This window comes from Acinonyx jubatus, chromosome B1 (genome assembly GCF_027475565.1).
Source record: "Acinonyx jubatus isolate Ajub_Pintada_27869175 chromosome B1, VMU_Ajub_asm_v1.0, whole genome shotgun sequence".
Taxonomy (NCBI): domain Eukaryota; kingdom Metazoa; phylum Chordata; class Mammalia; order Carnivora; family Felidae; genus Acinonyx; species Acinonyx jubatus.
The window spans coordinates 145,202,332-145,220,615 of NC_069382.1; the positions used below are offsets into that span (position 1 = coordinate 145,202,332).

The 18,284-nt window shown below is 38.9% G+C and overlaps 1 protein-coding gene across 11 annotated transcripts in view; it reads right to left on the minus strand.

Annotated features, from left to right (window-relative positions):
- The window catches only part of RUFY3 (RUN and FYVE domain containing 3), an 80,091-nt gene continuing 61,807 nt past the window's right edge, over positions 1 to 18,284 (minus strand). For 6 of the 11 annotated variants that reach the window (XM_027058020.2, XM_053217267.1, XM_027058036.2 and 3 more), the window contains 9 exons: positions 17,297 to 17,380; positions 14,685 to 14,852; positions 14,089 to 14,186; positions 9,832 to 9,951; positions 8,392 to 8,491; positions 6,645 to 6,709; positions 4,022 to 4,049; positions 3,171 to 3,239; positions 1 to 1,450 (listed from right to left, as the gene is read on the minus strand). In XM_027058020.2, coding sequence (XP_026913821.2) covers positions 1,307 to 1,450; positions 3,171 to 3,239; positions 4,022 to 4,049; positions 6,645 to 6,709; positions 8,392 to 8,491; positions 9,832 to 9,951; positions 14,089 to 14,186; positions 14,685 to 14,852; positions 17,297 to 17,380 — 876 coding nt within the window. In that variant the 3' untranslated portion in view covers positions 1 to 1,306. Of the gene's footprint in view, positions 1,451 to 3,170; positions 3,240 to 4,021; positions 4,742 to 6,644; positions 6,710 to 8,391; positions 8,492 to 9,831; positions 9,952 to 10,197; positions 12,529 to 14,088; positions 14,187 to 14,684; positions 14,853 to 17,296; positions 17,381 to 18,284 lie in introns of those variants that run through there. The other 5 variants (XM_053217271.1, XM_015081894.3, XM_015081895.3 and 2 more) reach the window with 3 other exon arrangements.

Consider the following 18,284-nt stretch of genomic DNA (forward strand, 5'->3'; position numbering starts at 1 on the left):
TAGGCAAGACTATTAGATTTTATTCTTTCCTAGTACTCTTATAGCTCAACTTCACCATGTAACAAGCCAGACTTCCCGAATAACAACTCTTTCCCAGGCTATAACCCTTCTCAGGAGACAGAATTTATCAAGTATCATGGTTCCAGGATGTTTTCACCCCAGAATTCTAAACCAGTTACAGAATCGTATCTTCTTAGGTCTTAATTGGAATCAAACAATCTAGGCACATGTAACATAATCAAAATAGCATATACCATTTCTTTCCTTCCCTTGTGGAAAGCACATTCCTCTTTTCCCCCAAAGGGTTTGTTATGAAGAGATGTTTGAGTGTCACGTTTTCCAAGAAACCTGTCTACCAGTTCAAATTCTTGGCTCAGAATAAGGTATCGCTTATTCAAGAAAATTTAATAAATATTCTGATCTAATTGTTCTCAGACATGGACAAATTTGTTTTACACGCAACTTAGCTTTGCTTTCCAATAACTACTTGCAAAAGTCAAACCCTATCTTTAAAATATCTTACAATTTTCCTTAGGACTTGGGAGAGCAGGGAAGGATGAAGAAGGGAGTTGGCTTATTTCTTAGTAGGACATTCTGAAAAGGGCAGATATTTACTTTTGAAGTCATTAAGTGGATAAACTGTCAAGTGTTTCTCTTGTTCTGATATTGAAAACATTTATAGCCCAGGGCCTTTCTGGTCCTGAAACTATAATAAATTATAATATTGTTTTAAGTACATTCAAAATTTATATTACTCTTTAATTTCTTTTCCCTGAGTTTGGGTTCACAGTTTGGTAGAGATACTTGAAAGAGGTAGTTAGTGGGGGTGAAGAGGAAACAATGTTTATGTCTAGCAGCACCCAGGGAAAATACATAATATCTATTATTTTGATCTCAGGTAACATTTATCTTTCCCCCTTGAATCTGCACATCAATAGAGGGAGATAATCATTTTCCTTTTCTTATCTGTCGGACTCTCTCTCCTATTATATTTACCCCAGTATTATTATCACTATTCATAAAAATGAATAGCCCCTCCAAAGACAAGCTACAGAATTAAGCCTTCAAGGTGGGATTGTTTAGATTTAGAAGAGAGGGGCTCAACTGAGTAACTTTTATTCATACAGTCATTAGGGAAAATGAGCAAACTTTCCAGGACCCCCAACTACTCACTGCCTTTTCTCCCTGGACCTGGTTTATTTAAATCATTGCTATCAACTCTGGAGTTGATTCTAAGGTCTGGGTTCTAGGAAATCTTGACATCTAACACAGGTACAGACACTGGTCCAGGCCTTGGCTTCCCGTCTTACGATGGGCTGGCGGAATACTGTTTCATCAGATGCTCATGGCAGGGATTGCAAACTCGCTCAGGCTTGATACTTGAGGGAAGAGGCAGTTCATTTGTTGAGCAGGCATCACAGAACGTTCCTCTGCAGTTCTTACACATATTCTACAAGGAGAAGAGGAGGTTAGGTGGGGGATAGAGGAGCAGGGCATATAGATGCATGGAATAGAAAAGGCCAAATATGGTAAGTGCTCAATACCTAATTATTGACTAATGTCTGCTATGTGCCAGATAGTATCTGACCAGACACAGTTTCTGTCTACAAGGAAGCCTACTGTCTAGTTCTTAGATCTAAATGAAGAGAAGCAGTGCCACAGAATTCAAAAGAACAAATAATACACAAATTGCTTACTTTTAGAATGTTCCCACCCATTATATTCACTTTTATGTGGGCTAATTCTAAAATTAGTTTGCAAGTACTTAAGAATACTCCAAATAAGGCAGGCAGGCAGTGAGTGACCTAGCCATGGACTGGGTAGCGGTAGCCAGCCTAGGATTAAAAAACTTGCTGAGCATGAAGTGAAAGTAGAATTCTTAATACACTGATGTGCTTAATGCTTCCCTGTAATACTCTACAGACATATCTTTTGGGATATCAGCGCAGCAGGAGGACAGCTTCCCTGCATCCTCTTTATAGGGAAATCAGTCTCTTTATTAAGCATTTTGAATATTTAGTGGCCATGCAATGGGACAGCACGTGGGTCATTATGGCAGTGTCACTGGTAAGGCTGTGTGATAGGGTGGCACACACATAGCTCCAAGGGTCCCTAGTAAAGGCTGTGAAGAGTAATTCCCCCCGTTAATAATGCTGCTTTCTCCCAAACAATTCACCTTCCTGAGGATGCAGCAGAGGTAGGGGGTCACTTTTATTTGAAAGCCCGAGAGGAACTTTCCTCTGACATATTGTAGTTACTGTGCAGAATTAGAAAAGCCAGAATTAGATTCTCTTCCAGAAACAGACATTATTTCTGTAATTCCAACTCTATAAAGGCAGTTCATCTTTATCTGATTCCGTTAAGACTAGGTCATATTATAGTTTTGCTTGTTAAAATTCAGCATGATCACAAAGGGTGGCATAGAGGCTGCAAAGGCAGAATTCGGCACATTTCCTCATCTCTTCCAAGCACTTGTTTCTTACAGTCATTTGCCCATTTCTTGAACGTCTATGAACTGGGGACCACATGACATGCGGGGTGGGGGGGTGGATATTACTATGAGCAGGTCAAAGACCTGGCTATCAGAACACTTGCTGTATCTGAACACTTCCTTCACTCTGCCTACTCTAGCAAACTGGGGAAGCGCTCAAGCAGAGACCCTTGAGGACCCGAGGGGAAAACAAGTGGTTTTGGTGGAGAGAGCTCATTTCCCTCTGGAGTACTGGAAGAGTACAGACTTTGGGGCCAAAGTCAGGCTGCAGCTGGGCCTTGCCACTTATGACTTGAGTAACTTTGAGAAATGTGCTTCACATCTCTGAGCCCAAGGTTCATCTACAAAATGATGTCACAGAGGAGATAAGCTTTACAACAGGGACGTGGTCTACGCTTTGCTCATTACTCTTTCTCCAGCACACGAGATAGCACATTCTACACAGCAGGCACTCAATAAACATTTATAAATTTGTTTTAAATTCTTTATATTTGTGTTCATTGGGATTTACTGACATGACATACTATGACTGAAAAAAATGGGTACACAATAAATGCTTGCTCCTTTTGCTTTTTCTCCCCACTCTGCCCTCTACACAGCAAAGTCCCTGTTACTGAAAGGGACTAGTGGTGTAACGGACATCCTGGTGAAGAACCTGTTTGGTTCTCAGCATCGTTACCTTTGCAAGGCCGCCGTCTTGCTGGCACAGCTGACACATCTGTGGCTTTGCAGAGAGTAGCGGCTGGTCCTAAACCACATATTGAGCCAGTTAGTTTCTCTTGGTCTCAGAAACATGAATACTTTCAGAATACTCATTTTTTTTAAGTTACAAAATTAATACAACCACGCTACAGGCTATCTGGAAACTAAAGAAACAAATTGTATACGGTCCTCACGCCTTAATACAACTCTACTAATCCTATCACTATCCTTGGAGCTCTTTTCACTTTTATAATAAAGTAACATGTGATTTCAGTTATAAAAAGAAAATTCAAGTATACAAGTATGAAGTAAGAAGTTTTAAAAAGCCCCATCCCTCTTTTCCTATCATATCATCAGGAATAGAAAGCAATACTCTATTTTTCTTTTTTTTTCTTTTTTTTTTAATTCCTAACAGATAAATGAAAGGGGTGACTCAGTCATAGCAGCCTGTCTTCTTTCTCATGGGTTGTCATATCCTATTATATATGCAAAGTATCTTACAACCATTTATATTTATTTCCAAGTGAGCAAGAAGTATTTTTTCTGTTTTATAGAAGAGAAAACTAAGGGAAGAGGAGGCACTCTCTTAGGTCAAAGAGAATTTCTAAGAAGTGAGACGTGCCATTTCCTTAGTAAATTGCTCAGAGCTGTACTACTTCCTGTGAGAGTTTCAGGCCAATGCGTGTTTGTTGAGGATACTGTTAAAAGGACGGGGCACTGAGGCCTGTGTGCATTCATCTACTTCCCATGCCGCCTGTGTTCAGCTAGGAATGGGACAGCCAACTACATCATTTACACGAGACGTTTGAGAACAGGAGATTCGGTTACCTGTTCATTCACAGGGGGAGACGGCAGCCTACAATGGAAAATTAAAAACAGTAACAAACAGCAACTTATTATATTTCCATGTGAATCATTTCAAAAGCAAAGAAAAAGCATTACCATGGTTCTTTTATGTTGTTGGGACTGACATAATTATTAATCTTGACCTCCAAGGAGAAGAAATTTTTGTAGTTAAACCTATTACTAGAATCTGATCCTTGACCTACATTATGGTTCCTGTTTAAAAATGGATTTGGAGTTACATTTGTTGTTTTCTTTTTACTGCCAAGAAAATAGTTAGCATTTGTATCCCAGCCTATAAAACTCCAATGGCCAATGCTATACATTTTAAAAGTTTCTTTTTTCTGATATTATAGAAACCTATTATATGTCATGTATTAATCCCCTCTTCCAAATATTCTTAAGATGTGAACTTTAGCAAATTAATGAGGGAGAGAATGGATGAGTTCGTCACAGTTCTGGGGATAATGCACCACACATCCACAGTGGCTCCAGTTCTCTTCCATCGAGTGGCAGGGTGACCACCAGAGTGACCAGGTTCTCAGCTGTTCCTTAGACCGTAATCCCAAGAAACCTGGGTATGTTTTAGGACTGTAGTTCAGGATCTGGGAGCTGCTTTAGACAAAGGACTTATACACAGAAGACATGGTAAGTAGAGGCAACTTAGGTGTGCCACCTTGCCTCTCTGCTCCTCAGTTTTCGCATCTGTAAAGTAGGAACAGATGATTAAACTTTCCTAAGAATTAAAATGTTAAGGAAATAATGAATGTGACGTGACACAGACATAAGGTAGTCTTGTCTTATATTCCCAGGGCCTAAATCAAAACCTGGCATGTAAGGTCCTCCTGATTGTAAAGTACTTGGTTTTAGGCTGGAAGGGGGCCGATTCTGAAAGGCTCTTTTAAGTCCTTGTAAATTTTATAGCCTTTCTAGTTCCTTTCTGTGGCCCATGCTGATCTGTGGGGTAGTTTAAGGTTAGTCCTACATCAGACCATGCTCTCTTTGGGAGTAAACTTAAAGGCTTTGGAATCATTCTGGCCTTGGAGGCCAAGTGCCTGCATAATCAGTCTACTGTTGGGACTCTGATTTATCTTCTCCAGCAGCTACTTTGCTCAGGTGACACACGGCCTTATTCTTGAGGCATCAAAGCCTAGACAGGGACAGCTGCCAAAAATGTACACTGCATTGTTCTCTCCAACCCCCACTGTGGTGTCTTTCTTGTTATTAACCTTTGCTGTTGTTGTTGTTGTTGTTGTTGTAACAGAGTGAATTTTGGAGCAGTTTTAGGTTCACAGAAAAACTGAGCAGAAAGTACCAACATTTCCCAGAAAGTATTTCCAATATACTTTACCGGCCCCCCATGCTCCCCCAATATCTACATTCTGTAACAGGGAAGGGGGGGAGGGGGTAGACAATGATACAGTCAGCAAACCTACACTAACACGTCATAACTACTCAAAGTCTGCAGTTTACATTAGGGTTCACTCTTGGTGTTGTACATTCTATGGGTTTGGACAAATGTAAGACATGTATCTAGCATTACAATACCATAGGAGTATTTTCACTGTCCTAAAAAATTTTTACTGTGCTTATCCATGCATATCCCCTAACCCCTGGCAATCACTGTCTCCATGGTTTTGGCTTTTCCAGAATGTTATACAGTTGGACCACCTTTGTTTTTATTTTATTTTATTATTTTATTTTTTCAATATATGAAATTTACTGTCAAATTGGTTTCCATACAACACCCAGTGCTCATCCCAAAAGGTGCCCTCCTCAATACCCATCACCCACCCTCCCCTCCCTCCCACCCCCCATCAACCCTCAGTTTGTTCTCAGTTTTTAAGAGTCTCTTATGCTTTGGCTCTCTCCCACTCTAACCTCTTTTTTTTTTTTTTTTCCTTCCCCTCCTCCATGGGTTTCTGTTAAGTTTCTCAGGATCCACATAAGAGTGAAAACATACGGTATCTTTCTCTGTATGGCTTATTTCACTTAGCATCACACTTTGTTTTTTAATGCAGTGGCACTGTGTAATATTTTGTTATATTTCTACTTGCTAAAATAATTGTTAAAAGTTCACTTCCTTGATACTATCCTAATACTTTTCATAGTGAGCAAATCAGATGAAGAGTTAAGAAAAAGACAAAGAGTTAGGCTGTTTGAGACCCTTAAGAGAAAGGACACGAGGGAAATGAGAGGATTTATGTGAAACATAGCTGCCCTCCACTAGCTCACAAGTGGAAACAAGTCCTACTCAAGTACACTAAAGACCCTGCGAAATGCTATGACTTGTACTTCGTTCCTTTGTGATGCCGATCCAGTAAAGATGAAACATAATCTTTGAAGTGATCATGTGAGTTTGAGGACTAACCAGGGGAAGAGTCGGAGGACAGCTTGATTATTACCCTGCTTTCTTCTAAAATGGACTAAATGGGTTTGGTTTTAATACGTGCTCTCTGTTTGACTTGTTCATGCCCCCTTTGAAATAACTTGCTGGAGTATTACTATTACAAGTCAGTGTCTGGTCAGTGCCATTGCCCATATGTATCGAAAGGTCCCTCTTTCCACCCAAAATACATTTATATCTTAGTATTTTATTAACAAACACCTGTGGCTTTCGTCCAGGGGCTTTTTAAGTTTAGCATTTTCCTCTTGAATTTTGTGCTTCCCATCCTGCCAAAAGAAAACAGCCCAGTATATTAATTATTCAGAATGCTAAGCAGTGATGATGCTGCAGATATTTTCTTCTGTACTGACTTAGCTTAGGCATAACACTAAGCAGCTTTATTATTATATGGAAGGAATTTACCTTCCAGAATATTTCCTCATTGTTTACTCTATCACTTTCTTAACAAATTATTCTGATAGGGTTTGCAACAAATGATTTTCAGAGTAGGTATTCTCCTTAACTCTTGCAATTCAAATAAAATTCAGAATATATCCTATTTACTTGCAAAGTGAGCTCAAGGTATCAGTTACTGCTTAGGGTATGTTAGTTACTTCTGTCTATCTCTATGTATCTTCACCTCCCACTCCCCACTGAGCTCTGGATAACTGGTAAAACCAAGCATGGCCATATATAGCAGACTATAACCCTGTGGACACTCAGTCAAGCAGCTGCCACAACACCGTAACAACTTGCATAGCCTAGACACTTGAGTTTTGTATTTTGAAGGACCAATGTAAAGTTCCAAACATCCACTCTACCAAAGTGTGTAAGCCCTGCCTAGGCAGTTTTCAGTGACAAATTCTTTCTGTGGACACTGCTGTCTGCCTTGAGCTGCTGTCCATCAGCCTCCAAAAATAGAATGCACATTCTTAGACCACTCAAGTGTCAAGGAAAGGAGGTTAATGCAACATTTACACTCCTGGAACCCCTACCGCAGGACAATTCCAGATTGAGAAACTTAAGGCCTCACTGGAAAAGCAGGGTAAAAAAGGCCAAGAATTTAAGTAAATCTCTATAAGCCCTTCTAAGTAGATTTTATGTTTGCTAAACTAAAATAATGAAGTTGGCATGCTACAAAAGGAGTGGTATTCTGTACACTTTAAATTGCAGTGAATACTACTACATAATAAATTTCTATTTACCATTATTTTCTGCTCTCCAGCAAATTAGCATCTCTTTCTCTAGCAATTTTAAATTAAGAAGCTTATAAATCTGTCCTGCTTTGTTATATATGATGTAAACAAAGAAGATAATTTTTTCCCTGTGTTTCTCTTTGACAGAAAATGTATTTCATATGTTTCTGATTTTATTATTTAACAACATTGGCTCCCATTTCATGGATCCCAGAGATGGACTTTTCCATTTTAGCTTCCTAACCACTACAGGAGCTGGGAGTCTCACTCCTAAGACTGTCCTGTAGATATGTCTACTCTTGCTCTTTAATCACTCTATGTTCCTCTTCTAATTTCCCAAGAAAAGTAAAACTGGAATCCTCATGATTCTGAAAACGGTATACAGAAGCAAATCCATATTTAAGACAATTCTGTTAAATGGAAAATCAGGGTGGGGAAAGATTACTATAACATATTATTGAAGATGTTAGCCAGTAGAATCCCAAGGAACACCAGTTTTTGTTAAGATACCAAAACAATCTTAAAGCGAAAGGGATTAAGAGGGTCACTGGAAATCATGGTTATTAATCTTCTTTTCCAAATGAAATCAAGTCAGAGAGAGTGTCCAGAGACAGACTGAGAATCAAGGCCTTGTGTTTACCCCAGGTCTTGTCTGCCATCTACATACTCAAGGACACAGCAATTAAGCTCATGTTCCAGGAGAGAAAACTGTCCAGCCCATCGAAGTAGCCTCTAAAAATTAAGTAAATGAACAAGGGAATAACAAATATTACCGTTTTGGGTTCTGGCTTCTGAAAGCCCTTTCCTGGGATGTTCCTGTTGTTTTGTAACCTTCTTTCTCTTTCCTGTTTTAGCTCTAACTCAAGCTGGTGCCTGGGACAGATGGGAGAGGAAAAGGATGAAAATTTGGGTTTCTGCACTCATAATCTCTAAAGAACGCCCAACCCTTTTCTTAAAGCTCAGCAATTACATTTTAATACTTGATTAATAAAAGGATACCAGATATATATGGGCAATCAGGTTTTAAGGTGTTAAAATATAATACAGTAAAACCAGTAACACTAAAATACAGACATTTTAAAAATCTTTCTTGGGTAATTAAGAATGTACTTTAAGATCTCCTAGTACCCAAGGGTCACCACTCTCTGAATATCAGTATTAATATTAACTCTTTTTTTTTTTAAGAGTCTTACAATATTTCTTTAACATTTATTTATTTTTGAGAGACAGAGAGAAACAGAGCACCAGTGGCAGAGGGGCAGAGAGAGAGAGAGGGAGACACAGAATCCGAAGCAGGCTCCAGGCTCTGACCTGTCAGCACAGAGCCCAATGCGGGGCTCGAACCCATGAACCGTGAGATCATGACCTGAGCTGAAGTCGGCCACTTAACCGACTGAGCCACCCAGGCGCTCCTAATGTTAACTGTTAATAAAGAGTTGTGGTCAACTGAATGGCAATTAGTAGGATTTGCTATAATGAAAGACAGTATTTACCAATTTTCAACAAGAAACAATATGAAAGCACTAACACTGTAGTCCCATTTCGTTTTAATTAGCTGGTCTCTCTTTATAGTTATGTGTTCAATGCCCAGTTACATCATCAGCCACTAATGTCCTTAGTAGCCATGTGCTTTTATATCTAACAACAAAGTTCTCTTTGTTTGAAGTCAGTGGCTTCTGCAGAGAATTGAGTCTCATTTGACAGATAATATGGAAGAGTTGTTAAGGACTTGGGAGTCAAGAGAGAGACAGGCTTTGAGAATGCTGCCACTGACTAGCTGCACTGTGTCAATCTGGACAAACTGAACCCATCTAAGCTTTAATTTCATCTGAAAATGGGGGGTAATATAGTCAACTACTAATAGGGTTGATGGGAAGATGTTATGACAGAAAGCCTGTGAAGTACTTTGTGAAGTTTCTGCACACAGTAAAAATTTAGGAAATACCATTATTAGTGTTAGGTTGGCTATTAATTCTCTTACTCCTTTCTATTTATTTGGGACCTTGAATTCTAATTTCCTAATTCTTTGGTTGCAAAGCATGTTGACAAGATTTGGAAATGTTGATACAGGTGAAGCTTTCTGAATCTAATTCCAGAGAAAGGACATTACAAAGACAGAACAGAGGGGGCTGGATCCTGGGACCTCCTAATCTTGCAACTAGCCTTAGAATTACCCACGACCACCCTGTCAGCTCCTGCTGCCCTCTCTTCACCGCTGCCTGGTGAGCTCCTCCACTTCCAGCTGCAGACTGTTTATCTTGTCTCCGAAGTCCTGCTTGAACAGCCGGTTGTCCAACTCAGCAGACTGGCGGTCTCGCTCAGCCTGGCGCAATCTGGATGTGAGCCACATGAACTTGTGATAAAAAACAAAAGCCATGGTGGGGAGGAAGACCAAGTTTACAACACAAAATAAAGCAACCCAGGGAAGAAGGCATGGAGAGACGTGGCGGGGTGGGGTGGGGGGGACAAAAAGCTTTGCAGGACACAGGGGAAGAAATTATATGGAGGAAAAAAGATGGAGAAGAAACAAATTCCAACGAAAAGTAAGATGAAGGTGAACCAGGCAGAGGAAAAGTTGATTTTCCAATTTTTTTTATTCTAGTACTACAGTTTACAGCCATTAGATGATAAACAATAAAACATCACTTTTTAGAAAATCCATATCCAAAGCCAACCTCAAGTACACAGTAATTAAAGTCAAATCCACCTTTTGTTTGTGTTTATTTCCTAATAGGTTTGGTACTTCATATTTCTGCTTTACACACATAACTGGAACTTGCAAATGGGCAACTACCTTATTATATGTGGAATTAGAACATGTTCCTGGTCCTTTCCCTAAACCACAAATTATATTAAATCACGGACATTACACATTAACACTTACCAAGGCTTTTCGGCTGTTTCTATAAGGAAAAGCCTTTGCCAGAGTTTGGCCATCTCTTTCCTTTTCCATTCCCACCAGGTTGTGTGTGACTAAGTGGACAAACAACTCAGCACTGGGCCTATGTAAGATTCCTGATCGTATTCTCTGGAGAATTCTAATGAATGTTTTCTTCTATATATCCCATAACTTTGCACCTATAAAGAAGCATGTTCTAAAAGGTGAAACCTCTGGGGCTCTATATAATAGAATTTGAAAGCATGCTATCTGTAGTCTTTAAAATGTTTTATTTTAGTGTTTGAGCACTCCTCCCAAATGCTCATAGAAAAGGCAATTCATCACCACAAAAGGTTGATGAAGATAAGAACAGGTGCAAAATTATAAGAACTAAAATAAGTTCAAGAGCACAGGATATTCCATGAGGTTAGTCATATGCTCTTTGACTTGACTTTGGTTCAAGTCTGTAAGGACCTATAGAAGCACAAGTGAAATCTATCTTACTCTCTTAATTCTGGTTTTTCCAAGAAGAAGGTAAAGAGTTTCAAAAGCTGGAAGCAAAGGGGGGTTATATTTGTTCCCACCTAAGCAGCTGAAATGCTGCAAATCATACCAAAATGAGAAAAAAACATTTTTTTGTCAAGACTTTTTGAAGGAATGAAGGCTTATGTACAGCCTGTTCCCCCATATCAAAAGTCATTAAAAAAAAAAATCCAAGTATTTATAGGATTATTTACAATGCAAAGCCTAGAAAGGGGTAGATCTGGGGTCACTTAGAAAAAGAAGCCCTGCTAATTAATCACTCTTGTGGTTATCTACTGGGAATGTTTGCTTTTAGACTAAATAATAATAAAGAGTTTATTATGTATCTATTTCCTACCTTGAGATGGTTTTCTAATAAAATCAGATAGTTAGTTTCCTAGAGACTAGCAAATCCCCATCTGAACAGAAAGTAATAGAAGCTCTTAAGTCAATGTTTCCAGCAAGGAATGACAGGTGGGGAACCATCACTCATGTCTATACCTTGTTGTCTTTGCTTCAAAAGGAAAAGCAAGATAGATTTGAAAATTGTGTAGTGTTTTTTTTTTGTGTGTTTTTTTTGTTTTGTTTTTTTTAATAGACGAGTTTTTCATTAAAATTGTTCTCTCTGAGCTACCTAAATAGGAAGTGGCACTGCAGGAAAATGGCAGAGGTAGAAGATGACAAATATTAGGAGGGTTTTCCAAGCTTCCACATTATTACGTTATCATAAGTTACCTAATCACTACCTTTATCTCTATGTACTTTAAAGAAATGTAATGATGCGGGTTTCCCACCCCCTCCCCCCCCAAAGTCACTAAGGCAAAAAAGTTGCAAGCAATCTTGGTTACTGAGAATAGAACTGTAGTGAGATGCTAAGTACTTATCCGTGGCTTGGGGAGTAAACCTACACAACAGAAGTGGAAAGGGGCCAGGGCCTAGGAGACACAGAGCTATTTTAGGAGAGTGCTAGTCCATATGCTGTCACCTCCTGTTCACTACGTCGCAGTGGCCGAGCAGGCCTGCTGGTACACACAATGCACCTAGAATCTGATATGGTCAGGGACTGCTTGTAAAGGCATCAATAAAATCTGCACACTGGGTTTTAATTAATTCCCTAGGCTTTTCTTGTGTGTGTGTTTTTTAAATGGTGTGTTTATCGGTCAACTCAGAAGTAATTTCTCAAAGTTTATTTGGCAATTAATTGAGAACTTATACTAAGGTTTCTAACTCTGGGGAGAAAATAAAGAAAAAAACCCACAGCCTATATATCAAACTGGTTTTTTTTTCCTTTCTTTTTTTTTAAAGTCCCAACAAATTCAAAGTCAATTTTTGGTGACATTTTATGTAGAATCAGAGCCTAAATGTAGTAACTTCCAGATTTCTTTCTTTACAATTAAGTTGTACGTCAGACTTGCGAGGTGACCACTTGCAAAGTGCCTAATGATGTTTGGGGATCAGTTTATTCGCTGCACTATTTAAGGTCTTTGCCTGTTTCACCAAATCCTTTTCACTAAATTAGTAAGATAAAAATAAAAATGGAGTGAAAGGGGAATGAGAAAATGAATAAACGGGAAAGACAAAAATAACAAGAGAAAAAGTCAGCTTAATATATGAAGAAGGAAGTCACTGTTTTAGTTCTGTCTACTTTAAGTGCCACGTCAAAAAACTATCAAAAAATAATTTGCACAACATTTCAAAAATACAACTTATGAACACCAAAATTAATCTGTTAAATCATAAACATGTAAGTGCTCATGAGCAAGCACTTAGAGAATGTCCTAGTTAGACCTGATACTCTTTTATTAAAAACCAGTCAAACCAGAAGTTTCAAACTTATTTGCTCATTTGCAATTAACTTGTGAGTTACCATTAATATGCAGTGCCATTTAGGACCACCTCCTGGTCAAGCATCATCTGAATAAAAGAAGTAACCCATTCATCCTTTCATTCACGCACCAGCTAAGTGAACATCTCGCATGTTTCATGGCACTGAGGCAGATCCAACGAGGGAACTTAAAAAATTCATTTACTAACCCTGAGAACTCACACTCTCATCAGAAGGTACACACACACACACACACACACACACACACACACACACACACACGGCTGTAACGTGAGGCAGAAAGTGAGAAGTAAGCATTATGGGCAGGTATGGATATAAGGCTCTGGGAATTCCAACAAGGGCAAATGGGTAGATTACTGTTATCAGAGAAGTATCAGAGGAAGCTTTGGAGAGGTGGCATTTGAGTCTGAATGTAAAAAATGTATGTCAAGAACAAGGGAGTGGGAAGAGGAAGGGCATTTCTAGTTGGTGGGTCCACTAGGGAAGGAATGGATGGGGAAAGTGGAAGCATGTGCAGGGACCAGCAACTGTGTAGTTTTGCTCAAGTAAAAGAAGGGTGACCAGTGGGTGTTAAAGGTGGCATCACGGGCTGGCAACACAGAATGACCGTGGGTGCCACAACTCCTTCACAAGAGGATGTGTTTCGGGCAGACTGAATTGTAGGTACCAGTTGAAACAGCCAGTCAGAAGACGAAAACCCAAGACTGGTCTCCAGAGGGGACAGAGCTGGAGACAAATTTAAGATAGCGGGCAGGGGTGACAGTGGGCACACAGAACCACTCAGAAGAAAGGAGAGACAAGAGGGAGATGGTGGGGAGGAGAGAAAGGAGCTAAAGCATTAGAAGGGCCCTCAGTACCCCTGACATCACTAGCACCAATGCATTCCGAGACTTCAATGATGAAGAAGAAAATAACAACTGTAAACATATTTAAAAGTGCTTTCATCCTCACAGGTTATCCCTCCTCCAACATGACACTGAAATGGGACGATGGAAGAGGGTTACTGTTCTGCTGTTCAAAACAGTCACAAGAGGCTGATATGTTTCTTAAAAATGTTTTCAGTGACATCTTAGAGAAACACAAAATTTAACTGGCTTTCTACCAGCATGCCTGCTGTTAAGTTGGGAGAATCTCATACACTTTGTTTGCCAAATGCAGAGCACACTTCTCTTACTTCCAGCACTAAAAGCCCCAAGTGTTTCACTAAAGAAACAGCACTTTTACCTTTGTTCGAGTTGTTTGATGGTAGCAGCCATCTGATTAGTCTTCTCTTCCAAGCGACTGTTTAATTCACTTTTCTGTTTCACTCCTAAGTCTGAACTCTGTTACGGAAAAGAAGTATGAGTGATGTACATATAACGTAAAGTCCTGAAATAAATCACACAGGCCTCTTGAACCTTACGAGTAAGTGGGAGATAGAGAAATAGAAATGCTCATATATTTGTATACCAGTTAATTTCCTGATGGGGAAGAAACAAAAAGCAATGTTCAAAATTAATATTGCTGTAAGCATCTTTGCCACAAAAATGAACATCAGAAGGTTCATCAATTTATCACATTCCAGTATAAAAGCTAATGGAATACAGAACTCAGTTGGCAGGTTAGGCTGGAGAGTAGAAATTATCTTATGGATGTAACAGACCCCCTTTCCCATTACAATCTGAAAAGTGACCATGGCTTTCCAGAACAGCAACACAGGACCCTGCAATGGTCTGATTCTTAAAGTGGTTTATTGGCAGCTAGCCTCAAAATGAGATGCGACTCTGGGAAGCCCAAGGATCTTGGAGAGCCAGTGAGCCTATTCCTCTTATTCCCCCTACCTGCAGCTTAAAGGCAAGTTCATGCTTGAGAGCCCTGAGATCATCCAGCTGCTGTCGCAGAGACACCAGGGCGTCCTGCTTCTCACAGACATCCTTCTCCAGCATCTTCATAGCCAATTCCATCTCCTGTCGCATGCTGATCTGGATCTCCAGTTCTTTTTCAACATCCTGCCCCCAAAGGTAAATAAACTGCTTATTCTCTGTCATCAACTAAGTTCAAACTCTGTAATTCCAAAGGAAAAGGTGTGAACTCTCAGGTCTGAATATTTTGGCAAAATAGCTACAAGTTATCATTCAATGCAGAGACATTAACAACAATAATTAGGATCATCACAAAAATATTTACTCAATAATTTACAAATCTGAAAAACTTGGTAGGTCAAGATACTGCTATTTAATCTGTGTAAAATATGCACGTACTTGAGACACTCCGTGATAGTAAGAGAAGGGATGTCATGTCCTATTATGGAAATGTATATGGAGTGCTACAGTAGCTACCATAAAATGAAATAGATGCAGTTCTCTTCAATGTGGATGTTACGGACATATTTAAGAGCTCAAGAAACCCAAAAGATACTTTAGGTCCCCAGCATAAACATCTCAATAACGGGGAATGATCGATATGGTAACTGAATTTTTATATTCACTTAACATGAAACCCATTTTTGTTTCAACCATTATTAGTGCAACATTATTTGGATGATCAAAGATACAAAGACCTGAGGTGTGCCTGGGGCATATCTAGGACCTACTTGCTTGGTTTCTTTTCTTTTTTAACAAACATGTATCTTATTGTGACATAAGGAATGTGGAAAATTTTGTGTGAGATTTTGATTTTGATGTGCCATCTGAGGTACTTCTCTGTGCATGGGTAGCATGATTAAATGAGACTGCTTCTTAAAATGCTGACATATATTATTTCTAGAATCTTCCTCATAGAAAGTGTTTTGAGATCTAATCCATAAACACATAGAAGGAAAATGATAGTCATTTCAAGGATACTAAGATTATATTGCTGTTTTCTCAGAACTCCTGAAATTCTATTCTTACACTGTTAGTTGGTGATAATTTTTAGTACAAAGCAGGGCACCTTTATCTGCAGGCTTTTCCCTATTTTCAGAAACACTATTGGTGGGGGGAGATACTTTTGTCTGTCATATTATCAAAATTGCAGGAGTTAATATATCAATGCCATTGATATATTAATATTAATATACTAATATTAATATACTAATACTTATTAGTATAATAAGGGGTGTCTTAATATACTAATACTTATATAAAATCTATTACAAGAGTATTATTCATTATTATACATTTATGCACACACACACACACACACACACACACACACACACACAAGGAGACAAATCAGAATCTTCACAGGGGCTTGGATCATAAAGTTTAAAAAGGTAGGTCCCATATACCTAATGTTCTTGTAACAGAAACTATAAAACTACAAAAGCTGTCTCAGAAAATGGACTGAGAAAGCATTATAGGGAATATGGGTTCAAAAAGAGTGAGGAACGGGGCTCTGGGGGGCTCAGTTGGTTAAGTGTCTGACTTCAGCTCAGGTCATGATCTCACAGTTTGTGAGTTCGAGCTCCGCGTTGGGCTCTGTGCTGATGGCTCAGAGCCTGGAGACTGCTTCAGATTCTGTGTCTCCCTCTTTCTCTCTGCGCCTCCCCCACCCATGCTCTGTGTCTGTCTGTCTGTCTCTCTCTCTCCCAAAAATAAACATTAAAAAAAAAAGTGAGAAACATACACCTGAAACTAATGTAACACTGTGTGTGACCTACACTCAAATAAAAAAATTAATTAAAAAAAAGAAGTCAAAGAAACAACTAATTAAAGTATCATTACAAGAGTCACAGAAGAGCTCTGTATGAACAATATTCTCATTAGCAAATATTATGATATGAAAAAATCCACGCTAAGACTTAGCTAAGAGGGTTTTCTAGATTTCGTTTTAATTGAGTCAGATAATTAAAAATTTCCTACCATTTTTAAATATTTTTTAATTTAATTTTTTAAAAGTTTATTTATTTTTGAGAGAGAGAGAGAGAGATAGATAGAGGGAGAGAGAAAGAGAGAGACGTGAGTAGGGGAGGGGCAGAGAGAGAGGGAGACACAGAATCCGAAGTAGGCTCCAGGCTCTGAGCTGTCAGCACAGAACCCAAGGCGGGGCTCAAATCCACAAACCCCAAGATCATGACCTGAGCCGGGGCTAGGTGCTTAACTGACTGAGCCACCCAGGCGCCCCCAAAATTTCCTATGGTTTTCTAATATGCACTGTATTAATCAATTAGCAGCTAGCCCTTCCTATGGAAGAAGGTAATATCCTTGGTTAAGAGTGTTTTATACAACTAATGCCCAGTGAAGGTAAAAATCAACCATATGAAAACTTGCCTTTATGTAGAACCATATTCACAATAAACATACTCAAAATTAAAAAAAGAAAAAAGAAGAGTGAGAAACAGTTTTTTAGGATCTACAAAAATCTGTTAGGTCACTATTAATGTTCCTGACCTTGGTCTGTAAGATCAAACCTCTCTAAGTGGGCCTTTATGTTTAATGGGTTTCTGAACTACTAGAACGTAAGTGAAGTTTACCAGTCGCAACTGTGTCTCCTCCTTTAAATGCTTTCTGGCTTCACTCAGTGCTTGCCCATCTGAAGTTCTGTCCTGCTTAGGACCCTTGAAGAGATACATGAAATAGTAAATATATTTAAGGATTAAAAAAAAAAAAAACCACCCTGTACAGCGTTAGCTGACACTAGTACTGCTGTTTAGTAAGGAAAAATGATTATATGTGGTTAAACGGGTGTAACAATGAATGAAGACAACAAAGAGATTGAAGAAGCTTAGTAAATAAAAAATTCTGTTCTGAGAAATCACATTTGTTTTCATAAAGTCCACACACTAAAGCCAAACCCATTACTCACAGCAAACAACTTCATCCCCACTCAGAGCCTAGTTGCTTTCTTTTTAGAAATAATTTTAATAACTATGGATATTTGGATTCTTAGGTCACAGAAGGTTAGAAGTATGAAGATAAAAGGGAGTGGGGAGACACTAATACTTTCAGGGAGAAGCAACAGATGCCAGTGACATCATAATAGCAGAGAACAAGCACCCAGAGCAACCTGGAAACATTTAAGTATAGGTGCTAGAAGCTCTATCAGTTCCAACAGCCCCTACGGTAGCATCACTGTAATGTAGTACAGAATTGCCACTGTTGGTAATTATGATTTTCAGTCATCATAAAGGGCTAAATGTGTTAAATTATGTCCTCTATCTAAGACTGCTTAGAATTGTGTAGTACATAAAAGGTTTGCAAAAAAATCTGTATAGACATATATAAAAAGTTTGATACTTTAAGGGGTTAAGTTATCTGGTAAACTCATGTACATGGTAACTCCCAGTGGTACCAGATAAACACTTCTTACAAAATAGTACCATGGACTAAAAACAATGATATATTTAATATAATGAATATAACCTTGAACTACAGTGTAAATCATTAGTACAAAACAACAAGAAATTGAATGAGACCTGTTCTTGGAATCTTTAAACAGATGTAGGTGGCAGAGAAGCCAAG